General features: G+C 42.0%; 2 protein-coding genes and 1 long non-coding RNA gene across 9 annotated transcripts in view; 2 read left to right on the plus strand and 1 right to left on the minus strand.

The window, feature by feature from the left end:
• The first annotated feature begins 2,225 nt into the window (after positions 1-2,225).
• On the plus strand, positions 2,226-13,069 carry LOC139578443 (retinal Mueller cells isomerohydrolase). Of its 4 annotated transcripts, none has more exons than XM_071406030.1 (14): positions 2,226-2,351; positions 2,733-2,815; positions 2,944-3,094; positions 4,514-4,621; positions 4,743-4,884; positions 4,978-5,125; positions 5,227-5,308; positions 5,401-5,533; positions 5,682-5,821; positions 5,910-6,039; positions 6,157-6,271; positions 6,424-6,518; positions 6,637-6,748; positions 9,025-13,069. In XM_071406030.1, exons 1-14 carry the CDS (start codon positions 2,341-2,343, stop codon positions 9,171-9,173), a joined length of 1,599 nt encoding a protein of 532 aa, XP_071262131.1. In that variant the 5' UTR covers positions 2,226-2,340; the 3' UTR covers positions 9,174-13,069. The 4 variants fall into 4 exon arrangements, with proteins under 4 accessions (XP_071262131.1, XP_071262133.1, XP_071262132.1 ...); XM_071406032.1 differs by having other exon boundaries at positions 2,232-2,343; positions 2,733-2,819; XM_071406031.1 differs by having other exon boundaries at positions 2,232-2,343.
• Positions 13,070-14,450: 1,381 nt separating this feature from the next.
• LOC139578444 (uncharacterized) lies at positions 14,451-21,559 on the minus strand. 2 transcript variants are annotated; one of them, XR_011675552.1, is made up of 3 exons: positions 21,328-21,559; positions 15,021-15,177; positions 14,451-14,642 (listed from the first exon to the last, which is right to left on the minus strand). It is a non-coding gene; the product is annotated as an uncharacterized lncRNA (long non-coding RNA). The 2 variants fall into 2 exon arrangements; XR_011675553.1 differs by lacking the exon at positions 21,328-21,559 and adding an exon at positions 15,946-16,201.
• LOC139578442 (formin-binding protein 1-like) overlaps positions 20,448-23,117 on the plus strand; it is a 76,034-nt gene continuing 73,364 nt past the window's right edge. For all 3 annotated transcript variants that reach the window (XM_071406029.1, XM_071406027.1, XM_071406028.1), the window contains exon 1: positions 20,448-20,649. In XM_071406029.1, the coding sequence (XP_071262130.1) occupies positions 20,626-20,649 (24 nt within the window). In that variant the 5' untranslated portion in view covers positions 20,448-20,625. The remainder of the gene's footprint in view (positions 20,650-23,117) is intronic.

Genomic DNA, 23,117 nt, shown 5'->3' on the forward strand with positions numbered 1-23,117 from the left:
ACCAGGATGTCTTGCTCCCAGACAGGCTAAATAACTTTTTTGCCCGCTTTGAGGACAATACAGTGCCACTGACAAGGCCCGCTACCAAAACCTGCGGGCTCTCCTTCACTGCAGCCGAGGTGAGTAAAACATTTAAACGTGTTAACCCTCGCAAGGCTGCAGGCCCAGACGGCATTCCCAGCCGCGTCCTCAGAGCATGCGCAGACCAGCTGGCTGGTGTGTTTACGGACATATTCAATCAATCCTTATCCCAGTCTGCTGTTCCCACATGCTTCAAGAGGGCCACCATTGTTCCTGTTCCCAAGAAAGCTAAGGTAACTGAGCTAAACGACTACCGCCCCGTAGCACTCACTTCCGTCATCATGAAGTGCTTTGAGAGACTAGTCAAGGACCATATCACCTCCACCCTACCGGACACCCTAGACCCACTCCAATTTGCTTACCGACCCAATAGGTCCACAGACGACGCAACCACACTGCACACTGCCCTAACCCATCTGGACAAGAGGAATACCTATGTGAGAATGCTGTTCATTGACTACAGCTCAGCATTTAACACCATAGTACCCTCCAAACTCGTCATCAAGCTCGAGACCCTGGGTCTCGACCCCGCCCTGTGCAACTGGGTCCTGGACTTCCTGACGGGCCGCCCCCAGGTGGTGAGGGTAGGTAACAACATCTCCACCCCGCTGATCCTCAACACTGGGGCCCCACAAGGGTGCGTTCTGAGCCCTCTCCTGTACTCCCTGTTCACCCACGACTGCGTGGCCATGCACGCCTCCAACTCAATCATCAAGTTTGCGGATGACACTACAGTGGTAGGCTTGATTACCAACAACGACGAGACGGCCTACAGGGAGGAGGTGAGGGCCCTCGGAGTGTGGTGTCAGGAAAATAACCTCACACTCAACGTCAACAAAACAAAGGAGATGATTGTGGACTTCAGGAAACAGCAGAGGGAGCACCCCCCTATCCACATCGACGGGTCAGTAGTGGAGAAGGTGGAAAGTTTTAAGTTCCTCGGTGTACACATCACGGACAAACTGAATTGGTCCACCCACACAGACAGCGTTGTGAAGAAGGCGCAGCAGCGCCTCTTCAACCTCAGGAGGCTGAAGAAATTCGGCTTGTCACCAAAAGCACTCACAAACTTCTACAGATGCACAATCGAGAGCATCCTGTCGGGCTGTATCACCGCCTGGTACGGCAACTGCTCCGCCCACAACCGTAAGGCTCTCCAGAGGGTAGTGAGGTCTGCAGAACGCATCACCGGGGGCAAACTACCTGCCCTCCAGGACACCTACACCACCCGATGTCACAGGAAGGCCATAAAGATCATCAAGGACAACAACCACCCAAGCCACTGCCTGTTCACCCCGCTATCATCCAGAAGGCGAGGTCAGTACAGGTGCATCAAAGCAGGGACCGAGAGACTGAAAAACAGCTTCTATCTCAAGGCCATCAGACTGTTAAACAGCCACCACTAACATTTAGCGGCCGCTGCCAACATACTGACTCAACTCCAGCCACTTTAAAAATGTGAATTGATGGAAATTATGTAAAAATGTACCACTAGCCACTTTAAACAATGCCACTTAATATAATGTTTACATACCCTACATTACCCATCTCATATGTATATGTATATACTGTACTCTATATCATCTACTGCATCTTGCCATCTTTATGTAATACATGTACCACTAGCCACTTTAAACTATGCCACTTTATGTTTACATACCCTACAGTACTCATCTCATATGTATATACCGTACTCTATACCATCTACTGCATCTTGCCTATGCCGTTCTGTACCATCACTCATTCATATATCTTTATGTACATATTCTTTATCCCTTTACACTTGTGTGTATAAGGTAGTAGTTGTGGAATTGTTAGGTTAGATTACTTGTTGTTATTACTGCATTGTCGGAACTAGAAGCACAAGCATTTCGCTACACTCGCATTAACATCTGCTAACCATGTGTATGTGACTAATAAAATTTGATTTGATTTGATTTTGATTTGATTTGATTTGTTGTTTAGCCCCTCTTGTAACCTTTTGGGGCTCTCAGGTTAGCAAATGTGGTTCTGGTCTTAATTAGGCTGAGAAATTCCTTGAAGGGGTAGAATTGTGTGGTGGCAGTGGGCTAAACTTCACTGGAAACTGAATGGTCTGGACACAAAGGAACTTTTGTTTCAGAGACCTCTGGTTTGGGGGTAGGTTCTCAGACTCCTGGCGCTCTGCATGGGAATGGAACTGTCTATAAAGGCTGCTGCTCACTCCGCATTTCAGACTGGGCTTCCTGAACACAAGCTGTGTTTATTCTCTAAAGGAAAATGGTTAGTCGGTGAGTAACTCCTTTTTGTACATTTTCCTTCGCTTCGCATAACTTTCCCATACAAGAATATAGTAAGTTGGTGAGTAAGCAAACTTTTGCAGACTTTCCGCGTTGCATAACTGACAGGAGTATGTAAATTGTTGATTAACTGTTGTGCTAAGTTTTTTTTTTTTAAATGTACCTTCTCATTACTGTTTTACGGCACGCTATTGTCAAGCAGTTGAACATTTCTTTTTCTGGTCTGAGATTGTAGTTTTGATTAAGTTAAACTTCACATTTAGGGCAGAATGAGGTACCTCATTTCGATTTTTAGGTTGGGCCAGAAAAGTCAGATCAGCAGCCTATGCTTTTGTGAATGGATGTTTATTTTAACTTTTGTTAAATTTTCAGAATTCAGCATCCGGCTGGTGGGTACAAGAAAATATTTGAGACGTGTGGAGAATTGAATGAACCTATTCCTGCTATCGTTGTAGGTAGGTGAGGAACAGGTCTTAGACTCCACTCCCCTTTGGTTTATAAGCAAGAAGGTTTAGTGTTTTATCATGGCTGTGTGAGAATTGAGCACGACAGGGTAACATGGATAATTTCATGCTGTGTTCAGGTGTGATTCCAGAATGGCTGAGTGGCAGTCTATTGCGTCTGGGACCCGGCCTGTTCGAGGTGGGGGCTGAACCTTTCTACCACCTTTTTGATGGCCAGGCCCTCATGCACAAGTTTGACCTAAAGAATGGCCATGTGACCTACTATCGGAAGTAAGCCCCTGCGTGTGGACTTCAGTGATGATGCGTAACACGTTTACACACTGAAGGTGGTGAAATCTATATTATGAGGAGGAGGGCTTGCAATAATTTTACAGTAACACACTGGTAGTAGTTGTGGAGTTTTGTGAAATGTTCCCCTCAGCCAATAAATGTGACTGGAATGTTTTGGGCAACCTCAGCGTGGGCTGTTTCTAATTAAAACAGTGACTAAAGCACAGAGACCTTCTGTTCTCAAAGGCTTCTGAAAGCTAAAACAGAAGTGGGCTTATCAATTACCAATCTGTATGTTCCAAGCTACATGTTAATTGTTTTTAAAGGTCCAATGCAGCTGTTTTTTTAATCTCTATCAAATCATTTCTAGTTAACAATTAAGTACCAGTTTTTTTTGACTGTTTAAATTGAAAAAGTAATTTCTCATGCAGGAATTTTGCTAGTACTGTCTGGGAGTGGTCTGCGTGAGGGACATAATTGGATGAGCCTAATGGCTCATCCAATGGTATCCTGAATGGTATCCTGAAAACGAACTGTTATTGGCCGAGGTTTAAGTCTTTGTTATTGGTCAATTAATTTATACCACCTGGTGATGTCGCCAGGCAGGCCAAAATTCCATCCCTCCAAAACAAGCTGAAATTCCAAGTAGTTTTTTTCCCTTCTTCCCCGCCACCTACTCTTACACTAACAGGGTATTATCATTTTCACAGTATTATTTAAACTTCAGAGTCGATGTCCGCCCACCCGTGCAAATCTAATTGGCATAATAAAAAATACCCATAAGTCAGTTTTAGCTAGAGCTATATTTTTTTGCATTGGATGCGTCTCAATCCACCGCATCCGCCAAAGTCGTATTTCCGCATCTGCGGTGACAGAGCTAGAGCGGGGTTTGTCAGACCATGAGACATCCCGAAAATTGATTTGATTTGAAATTGGTCCTCTTACAAAATCGTCTGTAGTGTCCGCAAATGGGACTCTCACGAAAACGATCGTGTTCTCCGTTTTGCTTTACGACCTCCACAAGCATCTTGGGACATGTCTGAAGTGGGTACAGCTGATCTGCCAACTTCTGTCTGGAGCGTGTGAACAGTTTAGGCTACGTGGCATACATGTTGTTTTGCTCTAGGATGCTCACAAGACTCGTCTGAAGGTCCCCCGGTACCAGTTGTGGGGAAAAAATTTATGGAAGTACAGTGTATATATGGAGACCGTTTAGTGCCAAAAATAAGGCACTAAATGTAAAAAAAAAAAAAATGTCCTGATCTTATATCGCTGATAAAGGACAGACACTTCAGAACGAACTTTCTTTTGATTTTTTGGGGGGACTGTTGTTCATTGCGTTTGGATGGGCAAATAAGGTAGTAAGGCCAAAAATGACGAGGCTTAGACTGTTAAGTTAACCCTTATGTTCCTCTGTAGATTTGTCAAAACAGATGCCTATGTGCGAGCCATGACAGAGAAAAGAGTGGTCATCACTGAGTTTGGAACAGCAGCCTACCCAGACCCCTGCAAAAATATTTTCTCAAGGTCTGATTTGCTCTAATTTTATGATAAAGTAAAACAATGTCCTCACAATTCAGTTATTAGGCATTACATAAATTATCCATGCTTTCCTCATTTCATGAACCCTTTTCTTCTGTCTTTGTAGGTTTTTCACCTACTTCAAAGGGATTGAGGTGACAGATAATTGCTTAGTGAATGTGTACCCTGTTGGTGAGGATTTCTATGCCTGCACAGAAACCAACTACATCACCAAAGTGGACCCAGACACACTGGAGACTCTGAAAAAGGTATGTGCTGCTCACCCTGGCTAACATCAGATAGATTGAACATAAGAACTGTCGTACGTCACAAAGGAGAAGTCTCTCAAACTGTTTCTCCAGGTGGACCTGTGTGATTACCTCTCGGTCAATGGGGTGACGGCTCATCCACACATTGAAAGTGATGGAACGGTGTACAACCTTGGGAACTGTTTTGGGAAGAACATGTCATTGGCCTACAACATTGTCAAAATTCCTCCCACACAGAAAGGTTAGTTCTGCATACAGCATTGAGACTATTTTCTTGAAGTGAGATGTCCCTAAATTAAGTGCATTGGGTCTTGTCTGTCTTTTTCTGATGCTTGTTTTCAGACAAGTCAGATCCCATTGCGAAGTCCAAGGTTCTTGTGCAGCTACCCAGCAGTGAGAGATTCAAGCCCTCGTATGTTCATAGGTTAGTGACATCGTTGATTGAGTTCACATTCTATATTGGAACATTCGTGCTTATTACATTTATTTCAATGCTTTTTCTGTGTCGTCCATCAGCTTTGGAATGACAGAAAACTACTTTGTCTTTGTTGAGACTCCAATAAAGATCAACCTTCTAAAATTCTTGACTGCTTGGAGCATCTGGGGCACAAATTACATGGATTGCTTTGAGTCAAACGAAACCATGGGCGTAAGTAAAGAAACTTGTAGACCACTATTCTCTAACTGTATACAAAGCCTGTTAGCGTTTCACTTTTGATTATTGATATATTGGCACTATATTAATCTCACTATTACAAATGTCTTCATCACCAGATAATAGTATTTTTCTTATATAGACATGGTTCCATCTGGCTATGAAGGACCCAGCTAAATACATAGAGCATAAATTCAGGACCTCTGCCTTCAATCTCTTCCATCACATCAACAGCTATGAGGACGATGGCTTCATCGTTGTTGACCTGTGCACTTGGAAAGGGTAGGTATTGACCAGTTGTTGTAATGACTTGAGAATAACATATGTACCAGACACTTATCTAGTGCCCCTTTCTTTTGTTTGGTTTCAGTCATGAGTTTGTCTACAAGTACCTATATCTGGCCAACCTGCGGGAGAACTGGGAGGAAGTGAAGAAAGCTGCTATGAGGGCACCTCAACCGGAGGTCCGGCGATACGTTCTGCCCATAGATGTCCACAGAGTAAGCTTTGTGCCCTTATTCTTGTAATTTCTGAAACAAGTAGTAATCACTGCTTTGATGTTATCATCTCAGGATAGAGGACTATATCAGTGAAGTCTTTCCCTTTTATACTTGCAGGAGAAACAGGGGAAGAATCTGATATCCCTTCCGTACACCACAGCCACTGCAGTGATGCGCAGTGATGGAACCATCTGGCTGGAGCCTGAGGTTCTGTTCTCTGGACCACGACAAGGTAACCCACACACAGCGTGTTTCATTTAACTTTGATGGTTCCCCTATTCTTATACCATCTGATGCCACTAACTATCTGTTCTTTCATATCATCATTCGTAAGATTTTCCTTATTCGGTAGAATCAGTCATTGAAAATCCTTTATCATTGCAGCATTTGAGTTCCCTCAGATCAACTACAGTAAGTTCTCTGGGAAGAACTACAGCTATGCCTATGGACTGGGTCTGAACCACTTCATCCCTGACAGGGTAAGTATAGCACACAGACGAGAACTAGTAGTACATTATCCAACTCTGATTAGGTTTATGATTAAACGAACCTGCTGATAGTCATTCAGGGAGTGAGTTTGATTGTGTCCTGCTCCAGATTTGCAAACTGAACGTGAAGACCAAGGAGACGTGGGTGTGGCAGGAGCCAGACTCGTACCCCTCAGAACCCATCTTTGTGCAGACCCCAGACTCTGTGGAGGAAGATGACGGTAAACAGAAGGGTTTTAGGCGATTCTATAATATCACAATCTGTTGTCTAACATTTCACTTGGATCAGGTGGCATGAATTACCATACCTAAGCAGTGTTAGGTTCAAAATAACAGGATAAAAACTGCCGGACAACTATAAAAGCTCAAACCAAGTTTATTCACTAAATGTGTCAGACAGCTGAACAGACAGACATGTTCCCACCAGCACAAGTGTGTGTGTGTGTATATACAGTTGAAGTCGGAAGTTTACATACACCTTAGCCAAATACATTTCAACTCAGTTTTCACAATTCCTGGCATTTAATCATTGTAAAAATTCCCTGTTTTAGGTCAGTTTGGATCACCACTTTATTTTAGAAATGTGAAATGTCAGAATAGTAGTAGAGATTTATTTCAGCTTTTATTTCTTTCATCACATTCCCAGTGGCTCAGAAGTTTACATACACACTCAATTAGTATTTGGTAGCATTGCCTTAAACAATTTAAACTTGGGTCAAATGTTTCGGGTAGCCTTCCACAAGCTTCCCACAATAAGTTGGGTGAATTTTGGCCATTCCTCCTGACAGAGCTGGTGTAACTGAGTCAGGTTTTCTAGGCCTTTTTGCTCGCACACGCTTTTTCAAATTTTCTATAAGATTGAGGTCAGGGCTTTGTGATGGCCACTCAATACCTTGACTTTGTTGTCCTTAAGCCATTTTGCCACAACTTTGGAAGTATGCTTGGGGTCAGTGTCCATTTGGAAGACCCATTTGCGACCAAGCTTGAACTTCCTGACTGATGTCTGGAGATGTTGCTTCAATATATCCACATAATTTTACTTCCTCATGATGCCATCTATTTTGTGATGTGCACCAGTCCCTCCTGCAGCAAAGCACCCCCCACAACATGATGCTGCCCCTCCCGTGCTTCACGGTTGGGATGGTGTTCTTCGGCTTGCAAGCCTCCCCCTTTTTCCTCCAAACATAACAATGGTCATTATGGCCAAAAAGTTATATTTTTGTTTCATCAGACCAGAGGATATTTCTACAAAAAGTACGATCTTTGTCCCCATGTGCAGTTGCAAACCGTAGTCTAGCTTTTCTATGGCGGTTTTGGAGCAGTGGCTTCTTCCTTGCTGAGCGGCCTTTCAGGTTATGTCGATTATAGGACTCGTTTTACTGTGGCTATAGATACTTTTGTACCCGTTTCCACCAGCATCTTCACAAGGTCCTTTGCTGTTGTTCTGGGATTGATTTGCACTTTTCGCATTAAAGTATGTTCATCTCTAGGAGACAGAACGCGTCTCCTTCCTGAGCGGTATGACGGTTGAGTGTTCCCATGGTGTTTATACTTGCGTACTATTGTTTGTACAGATGAACGTGGTACCTTCAGGTGTTTGGAAAATGCTCCCAAGGATGAACCAGACTTGTGGAGGTCTACAATGTTTATTTCTGAGGTCTTGGCTGATTTCTTTTGATTTTCCCATGATGTCAAGCAAAGAGGTACTGAGTTTGAAGGTAGGCCTTGAAATACATCCACAGGTACACCTCCAATTGACTCATATGATGTCAATTAGCCTATCAGAAGCTTCTAAAGCCATGACATCATTTTCAGGAATTTTCCAAGCTGTTTAAAGGCACAGTCAATTTAGTGTATGTAAACTTCTGACCCACTGGAATTGTGATACAGTGAAATAATCTGTAAACAATTGTTGGAAAAATTACTTCTCAGGCACAAAGTAATATCCTAACCGACTTGCCAAAACTATAGTTTGTTAACAAGAAATGTGTGGAATGGTTGAAAAACAAGTTAATGACTCCAACCTAAGTGACTTCAACTGTATTTATGTATCTATCTCCAGCCCACAATATGGGTGAAGTCTCCTCCTTCCCTCTAAATATTACATATTTATTGCTAGGCAGGAAGTTAAGTGATGTGGGTAATAAACTGTTCCTTCTCGCTTAATGGGACCTGAACTGAACTCGGCCCCCATTCCTCACTAATCCACAGCTCTCCACCCTTATCAGTGACCGCAACCATATATGTTCCTCATACAGATAACCATTAACTTCTGTTTTAGAAACCAGACTGTGGCCCTTCTCCTTTCCATAGGATACCTGATGATTTAACAATATTTCAGGTTTATAAGTCAGAACCCATCAGTAGGATTCACCTTAGTGTGATGTAAAATGCTGACATACCGGTAGTATACAACTTGAAATACAAATGTAGGTATGCCTCTCTCGCACACTTCTGATTTTGTGGTTGTGATACTGCTCTCTTTTCCTCCTGCTAGGGGTGTTGTTGAGCATCGTGGTGAACCCTGGAGCAGACCAGAGGCCAGGGTACCTCCTCATCCTCAATGCCAGAGATCTGACAGAGATCGCACGGGCTGAGGTGGAGGTTGTCATCCCTGTCACCTTCCATGGAATGTACAAGCCTTAGGACTACTTTCTCAACACATCTACAGAACAATCATAATACTAAAACCTTTGTTGGGATTATACTTTACATAAGACATCTAGTTACAGTGCATTTGAAAATTATTCAGACACCTTCTCTTTTTCCACATTTTGTTACAGCCTTATTCTAAAATTGATTGAATAGAAAAAGTTCAATCTACACACAATACCCCATAATGACCAAGTGACATATTTTAGACATTATTGCAAATGTATTAATCAAAATACAAATACCTGATTTACAAAAATATTTACACATTTTGCTATAAGATTTGAAATTGAGCTCCTGTTTCCATTGATCATCCTTGATGTTTCTGCATTTGATTGGAGTCCAACTGTGGTAAATTCAATTGATTGGCCATGATTTGGAAAGGCACACACCTGTCTACATAAGGTTACACAGTTGACGGTGCTTGTCAGAGCACAAACTAAGCCATGAGATCGAAGGAATTGTTCTGAGAGCTCCGAGACAGGATTGTGTTGAGGCGCAGATCTGGGGAAGGGTACCAAAAACTGTCTGCAGCATTGAAGGTAACCAAGAACACAGTGGCCTCCATCATTCTTTAATGGAAGAAGTTTGGAACCACCAAGACTGCCTAGAGCTGGCTGCCCGGCCAAACGGATGAATCGGGGGAGAAGGGCCTTGGTCAGGAAGGTGACCAAGAACCCGATGGTCACTCGGACAGAGCTCTAAAGTTCCTCCGTGGCGATGGGAGAACCTTCCAGAAGGACAAACATCTCTGCAGCACACCACCAATCAGGCCTTTATGGTAGAGTGGCCAGACGGAAGCCACTCCTCAGTAAAAGGCACATGACAGCCCGCTTGGAGTTTGCCAAAAGGCACCTAAAGTACTCTCAGACCATGAGAAACAAGATTCTCTGGTCTGATGAAACCAAGATTGAACTCTTAGGCCTGAATGCCAAGTGTCACATCTGGAGGAAACCTGGCACCATCCCTACGATGAAGTGCTGTAGAAGCATAATGTGGGTATGTTTTTCAGCAGCAGGAACTGGGAGACTAGTCAGGATCGAGGCAAAGTACAGAGATCCTTGATGAAAACCTGCTCCAGAGCGCAACACGACAACAACCCTAAGCACACAAGTCAAGACAGCGCAGGTGTGGCTTCGGGGCGTCTTTGAATGTCCTTGAGTGGCCCAGCCTGAGCCCGGACTTATCATATCAAACATCTTTGGAGAGACCTGATAATAGCTGTGCAGCAACGCTCCCCATCCAACCTGACAGAGCTTGAGAGGATCGGCAGAGAAGAATGGGAGAAACTCCCAAAATACAGGTGTGCCAAGCTTGTAACGTCATGCCAAGAAGACTCAAGGTTGTAATCGCTGCCAAAGGTGCTTCAACAAAGTACTGAGTAAAGGGTCTGACTACTTAGGTAAATGTGATATTTCAGTTTTTTTTTTAAATTGCAACAATTTCTACAAACCGGTTTTTGCTTTGTCATTATGGGGTGTTAGGTTCTAATTCTCAGAGTAAATAACTCAAGGACACTAGAGAAGCTTAGCCAAGTTTAATTCTTCCCAAAGGGTCGATACAGCTGTAATTCAGACTCAGACATGGCTTCCCCCGTGGTGGTATTCATACCCCACTTTCTCCTCCTTATCGCAAAAAATTGCATCATTCTTGCTAAGCAGGGAACTAAGTTATGAGCCTTCAACGGTGTCTCCCCTTATCAGTACTGTCACATGCGATTGTTTTCCCTGCACTCAGCCCCTCCCAAGCTTCATTATGGCACCCCGCATTTCTCTTTTGTAACTAATGTTCCTATACTTCTGAGTATAACAATGTTCCAAGTTTAACCCCGAATCCAAAAGGGGTATTGTGCGTAGATTGAGGTGGGGAAAAAAACAATTAATCCATTTTAGAATAAGGTTGTAACGTAACAATGTGGAAAAAGTGAAGGGGTCTGAATACTTTTCAAATGCATTGTCATTTGAGTATCTATTTGTTGAGGCATCGCTGGTGTTGCCTATGGAATGTACTGTGCAATCATGTAGCCTGTTCATTTGCTTAGTCCACATAGTAATGTAAACTCAGCAAAAAAAGAAACGTTCCTTTTTCAGGACCCTGTCTTTCAAAGAGAATTCATAAAAATCCAAATAACTTCACAGATCTAAATTGTAAAAGGGTTTAAACACTGTTTCCCATGCTTGTTCAATGAACCACAAACAATTAGAAAACATGCACCTGTGGAACGGTCGTTAAGACACTAACAGCTTACAGACGGTAGGCAATTAAGGTCACAGTTATGAAAACTTAGGACACTAAAGAGGCCTTTCTACGACTCTGGAAAAACACCAAAAGAAAGATGCCCAGTGTCCCTAGTCATCTGCGTGAATGTGCCTTAGGCATGCTGCAAGGAGGCATGAGGACTGCAAATGTGGCCAGGGCAATACATTTCAATGTCCGTACTGTGAGATGCCTAAGACAGCGCTACTGGGAGACGGGACAGACAGCTGATCGTCCTCGCAGTGGCAGACCACGTGTAACAACACCTGCACAGGATCGGTACATCCGAACATCACACCTGCAGGACAGGTACAGGATGGCAACAACAACTGCCCGAGTTACACCAGGAACGCACAATCCCTCCATCAGTGCTCAGACTGTCCGTGAGAGGCTGGACCGAGGGCTTGTAGGCCTGTTGTAAGGCAGGTCCTCACCAGACATCACCGGCAACAACGTCGCCTATCGGCACAAACCCACCGTCACTGGACCAGACAGGACTGGCAAAAAGTGCTCTTCACTGACGAGTCGCGGTTTTGTCTCACCAGGGGTGATGGTCGGATTCGGGTTTATCGTCGAAGGAATAAGCATTACACCGAGACCTGTACTCTGGAGCGGGATCGATTTGGTGGAGGGTCCATCATGGTCTGGGGCGGTGTGTCACAGCATCATCGAACTGAGCTTGTTGCCATTGCAGGCAATCTCAACGCTGTGCGTTACAGGGAAGACATCCTCCTCCCTCATATGGTACCCTTCCTGCAGGCTCATCCTGACATGACCCTCTAGCATGACAATGCCACCAGCCATACTGCTTGTTCTGTGCGTGATTTCCTGCAAGACAGGAATGTCAGTGTCTTGCCATAGCCAGCGAAGAGCCCGCATCTCAATCCCATTGAGCATGTCTGGGACTTGTTGGATCGGAGGGTGAGGGCTAGGGCCATTCCCCCCAGAAATGTCCGGGAACTTGCAGGTGCCTTGGTGGAAGAGTGGGGAAACATCTCACAGCAAGAACTGGCAAATCTGGTGCAGTCCGAGGAGATGCACAGCAGTACTTAATGCAGCTGGTGGCCACACCAGATACTGACTGTTACTTTTGATTTTGACACCCCCTTTGTTCATGGACACATTATTCAATTTCTGTTAGTCACATGTCTGTGGAACTTGTTCAGTTTGTCGGTTGTTGAATCTCATGTTCATATAAATATTTACATGTTAAGTTTGCTGAAAATAAACACAGTTGACAGTGAGGGGACGTTTCTTTTTTTGCTGATTTTGTCTTAACCTTGACCCTGAAACTGTGTTGCACTCTGACTTAGAGGCCTAGTGCTCATTAGCTATAATGGAACAATGTTCTGTTTGCACCGCATAGTATGAATTTAGACAAGACTTATTTGAGATTTCTATGGTACATGTTTCAACTTGTATTTACTAATGTATTCTGCTACTTTTATACAAATAAACAAAATTGCATTGATAGTGTTATTACATTACAAATCTCAAATATATTTTTTTTGTGTGATGGTACACATTGTTTAGGTAATTAGTTCCTCTATAAAGGTGTTATGTCAAATAGAGATTTAACATTATACTTCTGATAAAGGCAATTGTTTAAAATAAAAACCAGTGAGGCAGCTTCACACAGAGTAATGGCGTACTTAATTTGTCTTTGGGGCGCTGGTATTCCTGTTTGACTTTTCAGGCAATTACTCAACCTGATGAGAATGAAGAAAAAAATGGAATGGGTAAACTGATTAGGATTTCCACTCTGAAAAGATTTGCAATTCTATTTTTTTAATTAACCTACTAAGTGGCATTCAATAATCCTGCATCTTAAAGTCAAACACCAAAATAATGACGTGTGATGGCCAGAGCCAAATAAACTATGCCATTATGTAAAGGTTTTGGTTTTTCCACGGAAAACCTCAACAGCTGCTTCCAGTCAGTGAGGACCAGCCAATACTCTGTGAACCTATATAAGTGTCAGGTATGATTCTCAGAGATTTACCTTCCCGTGTCCTGAGGAAGAATCACTATCCCAGCGTCTGCCAGATGAAGAACACAGAGCTCTCCTTTAACCTAAAAGGATAAACACTCCTGGTAGCCCTTTAGACTCCTAACGTTATACGGGTTGAAAATTGCAGATTTGGACACTGATAAGCGCCTAAATTGGAATGCAGTGGCTGCAAAGTAACATACTACACATTACTTCATAGTTCTGGCTCTGTGCTTTCCAGCGCTGTATGGGTTTTGACTGGCCGCTGTTCTGAACTTGAACACTGCATGCAACAAAAAGTTGCCCACATTGGGCAACTTTTGCACATGTTTGGTTTCCTGTGGGAATTGCTGTAAATTACGAGGACTATGTATTTTGAAAGGATGACGATTATAATAAATACTGCTTTGTCATCAAACAAGCCAAACCCCTGTGAATCCAAACGCGCACTTCACATTTCCATATAAAACCAATGCTATATACAGTGTCAACGTTTATGATCACTATGTTTGATGTACAGTTACAAGATGACATGGGCTCATTCTGTTGAGGACAACCCAATGCTATCTTTGTTGCATTGTGAAGAAAATTTGCTATGGACCAAGCATCTGAATGGAGACACCAGTTAGACCTCTCACTTAAACCCTTATAATTTGGGGGTTTTATGTTGCGCAAACCCCACATTTGACAAGAATATTCTTATGTTACTGAATGTGTCCAGAGTATTTTCAGATTTCGTTATCAACAAATGTGGTGAAAAGTATAGTAAATGTAAGATGCACATACAATCAACAGTGTAATGTTTGGATTGTGTCAGGTGATCTGTTGTGTCCTCGCCGTTCGTCTAATAATTTCCCCATGATCTCCCAACTGTTCCCTTTTAATTGCTACCATGGTTATGCGTATGCTTTCCATATTTCTTTCCATATTTTTGCTTTCCATATTTCTTTCCATATTTTTGCTTTCCATATTTCTTCCTGAAACACACGAGATAAAGAAAACCACACACAAAAGACAGGGACCAGTTTAGTTAGTATTTTCAATATATAAAGGAATTGATGTGTAGGCACAAGGCAGATTTTCATAGTGACTACTACTGGCACTATTGGACAAACCATAGCATAACTGTCAGGGCCATTGCGTCAGTGATTTTTGGAACAGAGACATGCCACAGCAGACATCATGGAACCCTGAGCCTTTAGTCTGTTGGTCTCTGCCTACAGGAGAGAGAGGAGAAATACTCACAGATCTGTTCCATGACTAACACCAGCCAATCTTTTGAAGACACTGACATGAAATTCCACAGCCATGTTTAAGAATGAGTGTGAGAACTGAGCGCATACGTGTCTGCTAAATGACAAATGTAAAATAACAGCTAATGAAACATTCTGATGACATGGCTGTTTTGAATTCAAGACCTGATTCTAATCATAGTGCTATATAACAGAGCTGGCTGAGTTCCACAGGAATGTCTGTGTGTTTACAAAGGCATGTTGAGATGCCTCACTGTGCTCCTTTTCACCAGTTTTTGTCCTTCATAACAAAGTGTTGTTTTATTCTGTGGTGACTGCTCAGGGTTGCCTGCAGTGCCATACCTGGGTTTGGAAAAGGGTCCGCTCTGGCGTTGGAACGGTGTTCTATAGAAATATCAGGGGGATGTCTCGCTGGTCACACAGCTAGACAGAGTGGCTGCCTTTCAATGACGCATTCTGCGTTAGCTCCCCATTACTCGCCACATTGCCAACCTGATGCCTGAAGAAAAACATACAAGTCAGGTAATTACACTTGAATAAAACGCATTGCTTTTATAATTATTTTTGTACTTTAAGTGGAGTTTTTAATTATGAAAAACTAAAGCAAACTTTCTGTCAAGATGTATTAAGGTTTTCAACAAGTCATTTCTGTTATCCTGACCAACTGTTTGAGCACCATCACCTGATCAAGATTGCAATACCCTCTGCATCTAGAATATTCCACTGCCATGGCAATGAGCCGCTCTCAGAGAAGCTCTTTGTAAAAGCAGATGAAAGCTGGCTGAAGAGACTTATTTTCCTTCTGTTCTCCATTCTCATTCAAAAAGATTGCCCATCTTAATCTGGCTCTTGTTTTGGTAGGGAAAGATATGATTGTTCAGAACACACCAAACTGATTTGCAAATTAACAGGGTTAAACTTTGGGCAGCAGGTAGCCTAGTGGTTAGATGGTTGGGCCAGTAACTGAAAGGCTGCTAGATTGAATCCCCGAGCTGACAAAGTAAAAATCTGTCGTTCTGAACAAGACACTGTTCCTAGGACATCATTGTAAATATGAATTTATTCTTAACTGACTTGCCTAGTTAAATAAAGGTTAAATAAAAAAATACTTTATTGTCCTGGTGCTCTTTTGTTCAATATTCTGCTTAAAAAATGTCAGGTAATTAATATTTTATTTGAACAGATCATTTAAGAGGTTCCAATATGCATGTACTTTATGAAGCAATGAAAGTCTGCATGAAAATATAATGAGTTGTAAAAGTCTGACCTTTAAGAAAAAGTCTAGATGGCATCTTGTAGGAGGATAGGTAAATGCTTCAAAACTAAAGACTGTCACACAATCAACAGCATCCTCCTTGGTTTTTAGCAGGGAAGATCTCAGACTGCAGATGAAATAATTTGATCAGTAGTATTAGTGTTCTGTTGTATCTTGATAGTCTGCCTTTGATCCTCAAACCCCTGAAAAGCAATGAATGGATGACATGGTTGTTAAAAATCACATTTTATTGGTCACATACACATACTTAGCAGATGTTATTGCAAGGGTAGCGAAATGCTTGTGTTCCAACAGTGCAGTTGTATCCAATAATTCACAACAATACACACAAATCTAAAAGTAAAATAATGGAAGTAAGAAATATATAAATGTTAGATTGAGCAATGTCGGAGTGGCATTGACTAAAATACAGTAGAATAGAATACAGTATATTCATACATATGAGATGAGTAAAGCAGTATGTAAACATTATTTAAACATTATTAAAGTGACTTGTGTTCCATTATTACAGTGCCCAGTGATAACCGGCTACCACCCGGTTATTCAACCCTGCACCTTAGAGGCTGCAGGGTTGAATAACTGGGTGGTAGCCGGCTAGTGATGGCTATTTAACAGTCTGATGGCCTTGGATAGAAGCTGTTTTTCAGTCTCCCGGTACCAGCTTTGATGCACCTGTACTGACCTCGCCTTCTGGATGATAGCGGGGTGAACAGGCCGTGGCTCGGGTGGTTAATGCCCTTGATGATCTTTTTGGTGTTTCTGTGACATTGGGTGCTGTAGGTGTCCTGGAGGGCAGGTAGTTTGCCCCTGGTGATGCGTTGGGCAGACCACCCTCTGGAGAGCCCTGTGGTTGTGGGCGGTGCAGTTGCTGTACCAGGCGGTGATACAGCTCGACAGGTTTGTGAGGGTTTTAGGGGCCAAGCCAAATTTCTTCAGCCTTCTGAGGTTGAAGAGGCGCTGTGTGCCTTCTTCACCACACTGTCTGTGTCGGTGGACCATTTCAGATCTTCAGTGATCTGTACGCCGAGGAACTTGAAGCTTTCCACCTTTTCCACTGCAGTTCCGTCGATGTGGATAGGGGCGTGCTCCCTCTGCTGTTTCCTGTCCACGATTAGCTCCTTTGTTTTATTGACGTTGAGTGAGAGGTTGTTTTCCTGGCACCACTCTCCCAGGGCCCTCACCTCCTCCCTGTAGGCTGTCTCGACATTGTTGGTAATCAGGCTGTTGTGTCGTCTGCAAACTTGATGATTGAGTTAGAGGCGTGCGTGGCCACGCAGTCATGGGTGAACAGGGAGTACAGGAGGGGGCTGAGCACACACCCTTGTGGGGCCCCTGTGTTGAGGATCAGCGAAGTGGAGGTGTTGTTACTACCTTCACCATGTTGTGGCAGCTCGTTAGGAAGTCCAGGACCCAGTTGAGAATGTTTCAATGAGATATCTAGCTAATTGATTGGTTGACAACACACCCTATTCCATTCCAACCATTACAATGAGCCCATCCTCCTATAGCTCCTCCTACCATCCTCTTCTGATACACACCTTGTTTAGGGTTAGTGTTCCCACATTGCCATATTTCCATGTTACACCACTTGTTTACTTAAAACAAGATAACCACCTGTGCTAATTAGCTATCTAGCATGCGCAGAACACCTGTGTGTAAGCCTAACTCTGTAAGTGTAGTTTCATTTGAATGGAGGCACCTAGGATCTGTGGGTGGGTCTAATCCTGAATGCCGATAGGTTAAAAGCGCATTCCAGCCAGTGTCTATTCCACAAGTTACCGCAGGCTAAATCTATTACCTCCAAAAGCAAGCAATCCCGTCAAAACAACAACATTCATCCGGGAGGGACAGAAAAGGCCCAAGCATCCTCCTACGAAGCCAGAAACTGGACACCTAGCCATGGCCCGGGACTGGAAGATGCTTGTCGATATTGGCCAGCAACGCATTTTTCCACCTGAGATTGCTTCTACCAACCTTAGGCCAGACATGGTACTCTGGTCCCCTTCACGAAAGGCTGTGTACATCATAGAGCTCACAGTCCCGTGGGGAAATTCTGTTGAAGAGGCCTACGAGCGTAAGAAACTGCGTTACACAGAGTTGGCAGCAGACGTGCTAGCAGTTTAAAAGAGAAAGAGAGCAAATAGCATAGGGACAGCCTGGTTGAAGTCCAAGTTTTTAATGGTTAGTGCCAGTAGAATACAGAGGGGTTCATATACAGTTCAGAGGCAAATCATGTATGCATTTAGCCCAGAAACCAAACATGTACCGTCTACCTCTTATATTAATGCCTTTTTTGTTATCCACCCTCTGATATCTTTCAATACCCATGGTAATATATATATACAATATACAATTTTGTTTCTGGTGTCCTTTGACAGCTCTTTGGTCTTGGCCATAGTGGAGTTTGGAGTGTGACTGTTTGAGGTTGTGGACAGGTGTCTTTTATACTGATAACAAGTTCAAACAGGTGCCATTAATACAGGTAACGAGTAGAGGACAGAGGAGCCTCTTAAAGAAGAAGTTACAGGTCTGTGAGAGCCAGAAATCTTGCTTGTTTGTAGGTGACCAAATACTTATTTTCCACCATAATTTGCAAATAAATTCATAAAAAATCCTACAATGTGATTTTCTGGATTTTTTTTCTCATTTTGTCTGTCATAGTTGAAGTGTACCTATGATGAAAATTACAGGCCTCTCTCATCTTTTTAAGTGGGAGAACTTGCACAATTGGTGGCTGACTAAATACTTTTTTGCCCCACTGTATACAGTAGATACTGTACGTACACCACTGTTCAAAAGTTTGGGGTCACTTAGAAATGTCCTTGTTTTTGAAAGAAAAGCACATGTTTTGTCCATTAAAATAACATCAAATTGATCAGAAATACAGAGTAGACACTGTTAATGTTGTAAATGACTATTGTAGCTGGAAATGGCTGATTTCTAATGGAATATCTACATAGGCGTACAGAGGCCCATTATCAGCAACCATCACTCCTGTGTATCAATGGCATGTTGTGTTAGCTAATCCAAGTTTATAATTTTAAAAAGCTAATAGATCATTAGAAAACCCTTTTGCAATTATGTTAGCACAGCTGAGAACTGTTGTCCTGATTTAAAAAATCCATAAAACTGTCCTTCTTTACACTAGTTGAGAACCTGGAGCATCGGCATTTGTGGGTTCGATTACAGGCTCAAAATGGCCAGAAACAAAGAACTATCTTCTGAAACTCGTCAGTCTATTCTTGTTCTGAGAAATGAAGGCTATTCCATGCAAGAAATTACCAAGAAACTGAAGATCTCGTACAACGCTGTGTGCTACTCCCTTCACAGACAGCACAAACTGGCCCTAACCAGAATAGAAAGAGGAGTGGTAGGCCCCAGTGCACAACTGAGCAAGAGGACAAGTACATTAGAGTGTCTCGTTTGAGAAACAGACACCTCACAAGTCCCCACCTGGCAGCCTAGAAGGCCAGCATCCCGGAGTCACCTCTTCACTGTTGACATTGAGACTGGTGTTTTGCAGGTACTATTCAATGAAGCTGCCAGTTGAGGTCTTGTGAGGCATCTGTTTCTCAAACTAGACACTCTAATGTACCTGTCCTCTTGCTCAGTTGTGCACCGGGGCCTCCCACTCCTCTTTCTATTCTGGTTAGAGCCAGTTTGCGCAGTTCTGTGAATGTCTGATGAATGTCTGTTGAATGTCCGAAAGTGTGAATATAAAACCAACTACTGATATTTACAGTAGACAGACATAATATCAGCAATATGACAAATAATTTGGACTGTGTGCAGAAAAGTAGCTACTTACATTGATAGGTAACTGTACATGACCATTTAGCTGCGTAAAATATATTAGACGTGTTTACAAAATAACTCCGCATATAGGTGTTACACGATTAACGTCTTGACAGAAACAAAAGGATCCCTTAATGCGCCTATCTGATTGGCCTGTACCCCATACATACCACTAAATGGCGCCATTTACTAATCAATAAAACAGATTAAGCTTGTTTATCAATCGCAGAACTCATAGGCATCCGTGCAAATCATAAAAAAGGTGACATTAGTTTCCTGACATTGCCCACTAAATGTATATTTATAAATTCATTATATTCAACAGTAAGAGTTAAATAAGTGAAAGGTTAATTACTTATTGTGGATAACTTTTGAGGCCAAATTATTCTAACCAAATCATCAAAGTGATTGTTGTGACAACTGCTCAAATGGTCGATAGCAGCTAATATGAATATTTCCGCAGGTAATATGAATATTTCAACTCAATTTATTAATTGATGATACAATTTATCCAGAAAGTCTTCCTCTTCCCACCAAATTTTTGGAATTTAAAAAATACCGTGCAGAGGATCATGTCATCAGCATAGTTCTAGAATAGCTAATTAAATTATTTTATGTGTTGAATTAAAGTTATATAACTATTTTGTTGATGACTAAATAATAAGTAATAAAATGCATGCATTTAACATTTTATTGGCGAACCTGAACCTCCCGGTTCTCTGAATCCTAGATCCCAACTTCCTTCGCTAGAGCTGAATTTAGACAGCTCCTCAGGAGTGAGCAAGGAGTGTATACCACAGACGACGGCAGACGATTGGAAACGCAACATTGGCGAGTTTTGAGCGGGGAATACACTGACAACCAGGGGAGTCCACAATGACTTGGGGAACGGAGCTTTGGGTAAGTTTGCTATTGGTATAAACCATGTTGCTCTCTTCTTTGTTGTGTGGATAACACGCTTGCCAAAATTTTGCACGAATTCGATGAAGGTGCTCGGTTACCTTAGCATTGTGTAAGCTGCTAGCCAGCTAAGCCTGGCATGCACCTTTACCATAGTACTACAGACGGTAAACAATAGGCATGGCGAGTAGAAATGTCCGCCAGGCAAAGGGGATAATTTGCGTATCTTTGTCTAGTACTTGATATCATAACACTGTCTCTAACAGGGGCTTGATTGATCAGTTATTGTTTTATGTTTGAATAGGGAGTCTATCACACCCTCTCCTAGTTCACACATAGACTAGCAAGCTAGCTAACGTTAGCTATCCTCCAAAAAAGGTGGAGACAGGAGGGTAACGCAAGTAACCCCCTGTACTATTTTCTCTCAATGCTTTTATGGATCTGGTGGCTACCAGCATGAAACAATGCACGTACACATTTCGTTTAACTTGGTTTTAAAGATCGAGGTTTTATTTATTTATGGCTGTTTCCTCGCTGGGTCTGAGTGACTCTTCAAGCTGTTTGACCAGCATTTTTCCCAGTTTGCAAGGAGATTGCGCAAGTCAAATAGTTAAACAATGGTAGACTTGAGGAAATCAAGCATTTTTCTTCTCCCAAATATATCAAAAAACTACCCACCATTGAACAGACGTGGGGGGGGGGCTTATTCCAGGTACGGTCTTTGTCATGTTCTGTCTGGTCTGGCTTGCCCTCTGACAGCCAGGCCCCTGGCTACATCACCCGGTTTGCCCGAGCGGTTTCTCATCCAAATAATTTTTGTGACTATATCTAGCTACCATGTTACTGCAGCAGAAATCTGTTCCACGTTTTTTTGTTAGTGAGAACATAATCTTCACCTATCAAAAATATTACTCACCAGGGACATTGAACTCCTATGACATGTATTCCAGTTACATGGGTGTTGCCCATAAAACGTTTGGTCACCCCCAGTATCCTACCAATGGGGCAGCTTCTCCCCCTAATCATTCTAAAATGTATAGTTGTGAAGACTGCAGTGTCGCTGCCAACATGATAGCTAGTCAAAGAAGTGATGAGCCTGTTTCATACCAATTACATTGATATCTAACATTTGATATAGAGAACTGCACTGTTATGTAGTTTGAGGGAAGATAACAATATATTGAAGCTTTATTCAACATGTGACTGATGTGGCTTATATGGGTTCACTTCAGTATGATTAACTTTGAACCTGTTTTGTTGATAAAATGTATATTTACTACGGTTTTTCCCTGAATGATTCTGTTACTGCGAAATTAACTCCCTCAAAAGCATGTAGGTGCCCTGAAAATATGTATATTCGGGCAATAGCCTACAGTTCAGTTTGTGAGGCTCTTACTGCTTGATTGCAAGAGATGTATGTATGATAAAGGTCTCATGAACCTAACCTACTGCACCGTGCTGTAAAATGCCTAATTTGGCCAACCTTCTGCAATTCAAATATTTTGATTTGTGCTGTTAACACATTAGCCTTTGCTGTCTGATTTGAGGTTGACCGATTATGATTTTTCAACGCCGATACCGATTTATTGGAGGACCAAAAAAAGCGATTAATCGGCCTATTCTTTTTATTTATTATTTATTTATTTATATTAATAAAAAATACTAAAATCTGATATTTATGACAATTACAACAATACTGATTGAACAATGAACACTTATTTTAACTTAATATAATACATAAATAAAATCTATTTACTCTCAAATAAATAATGAAACATATTCAATTTGGTTTAAATGCAAAAACACGGTGTTGGAGAAGGAATTAAAAGTGCAATATGTGCCATGTAAAAAAGCTAACGTTTAAATTCCTTGCTCAGAACATGAGCACATATGAAAGCTGGTGGTTCCTTTTTAACATGAGTCTTCAATATTCCCAGTTATGAAGTTTTAGGTTGTAGTTAATATAGGAATTATAACGCGTCTACTATTTCTCTATATACCATTTGTATTTAAATACCGACTATTGGATGTTCTTATAGGCACTTTAGTATTGCCAGCCTAATCTCGGGAGTTGATAGGCTTGAAGTCATGAACAGCGCTGTGATTCAAGCATTGCTAAGAGCTGCTGGCAAAAGCAGTAAATTGCTGTTTGAATGAATGCTTACCAGCCTGCTGCTGCCTACCACCGCTCAGTCAGACTGCTCTATCAAATATGAAATCATAGACTTAATTATAATATAATAAACACACAGAAATACGTGCCTTTGGTTATTAATATGGTCAAATCTGTAAAATATAATTTTGAAAACAAAACGTTTATTCTTTCAGTGAAATACGGAACCTTTACGTATTTTATTGAACGGGTGGCAACCCTAAATCTAAATATTGCTGTTACATTGAACAACCTTCAATGTTATGTCATAATTATGTACAATTCTGGCAAATTAATTACGGTCTTTGTTAGGAAG

Source organism: Salvelinus alpinus, chromosome 6, assembly GCF_045679555.1.
Source record: "Salvelinus alpinus chromosome 6, SLU_Salpinus.1, whole genome shotgun sequence".
Taxonomy (NCBI): domain Eukaryota; kingdom Metazoa; phylum Chordata; class Actinopteri; order Salmoniformes; family Salmonidae; genus Salvelinus; species Salvelinus alpinus.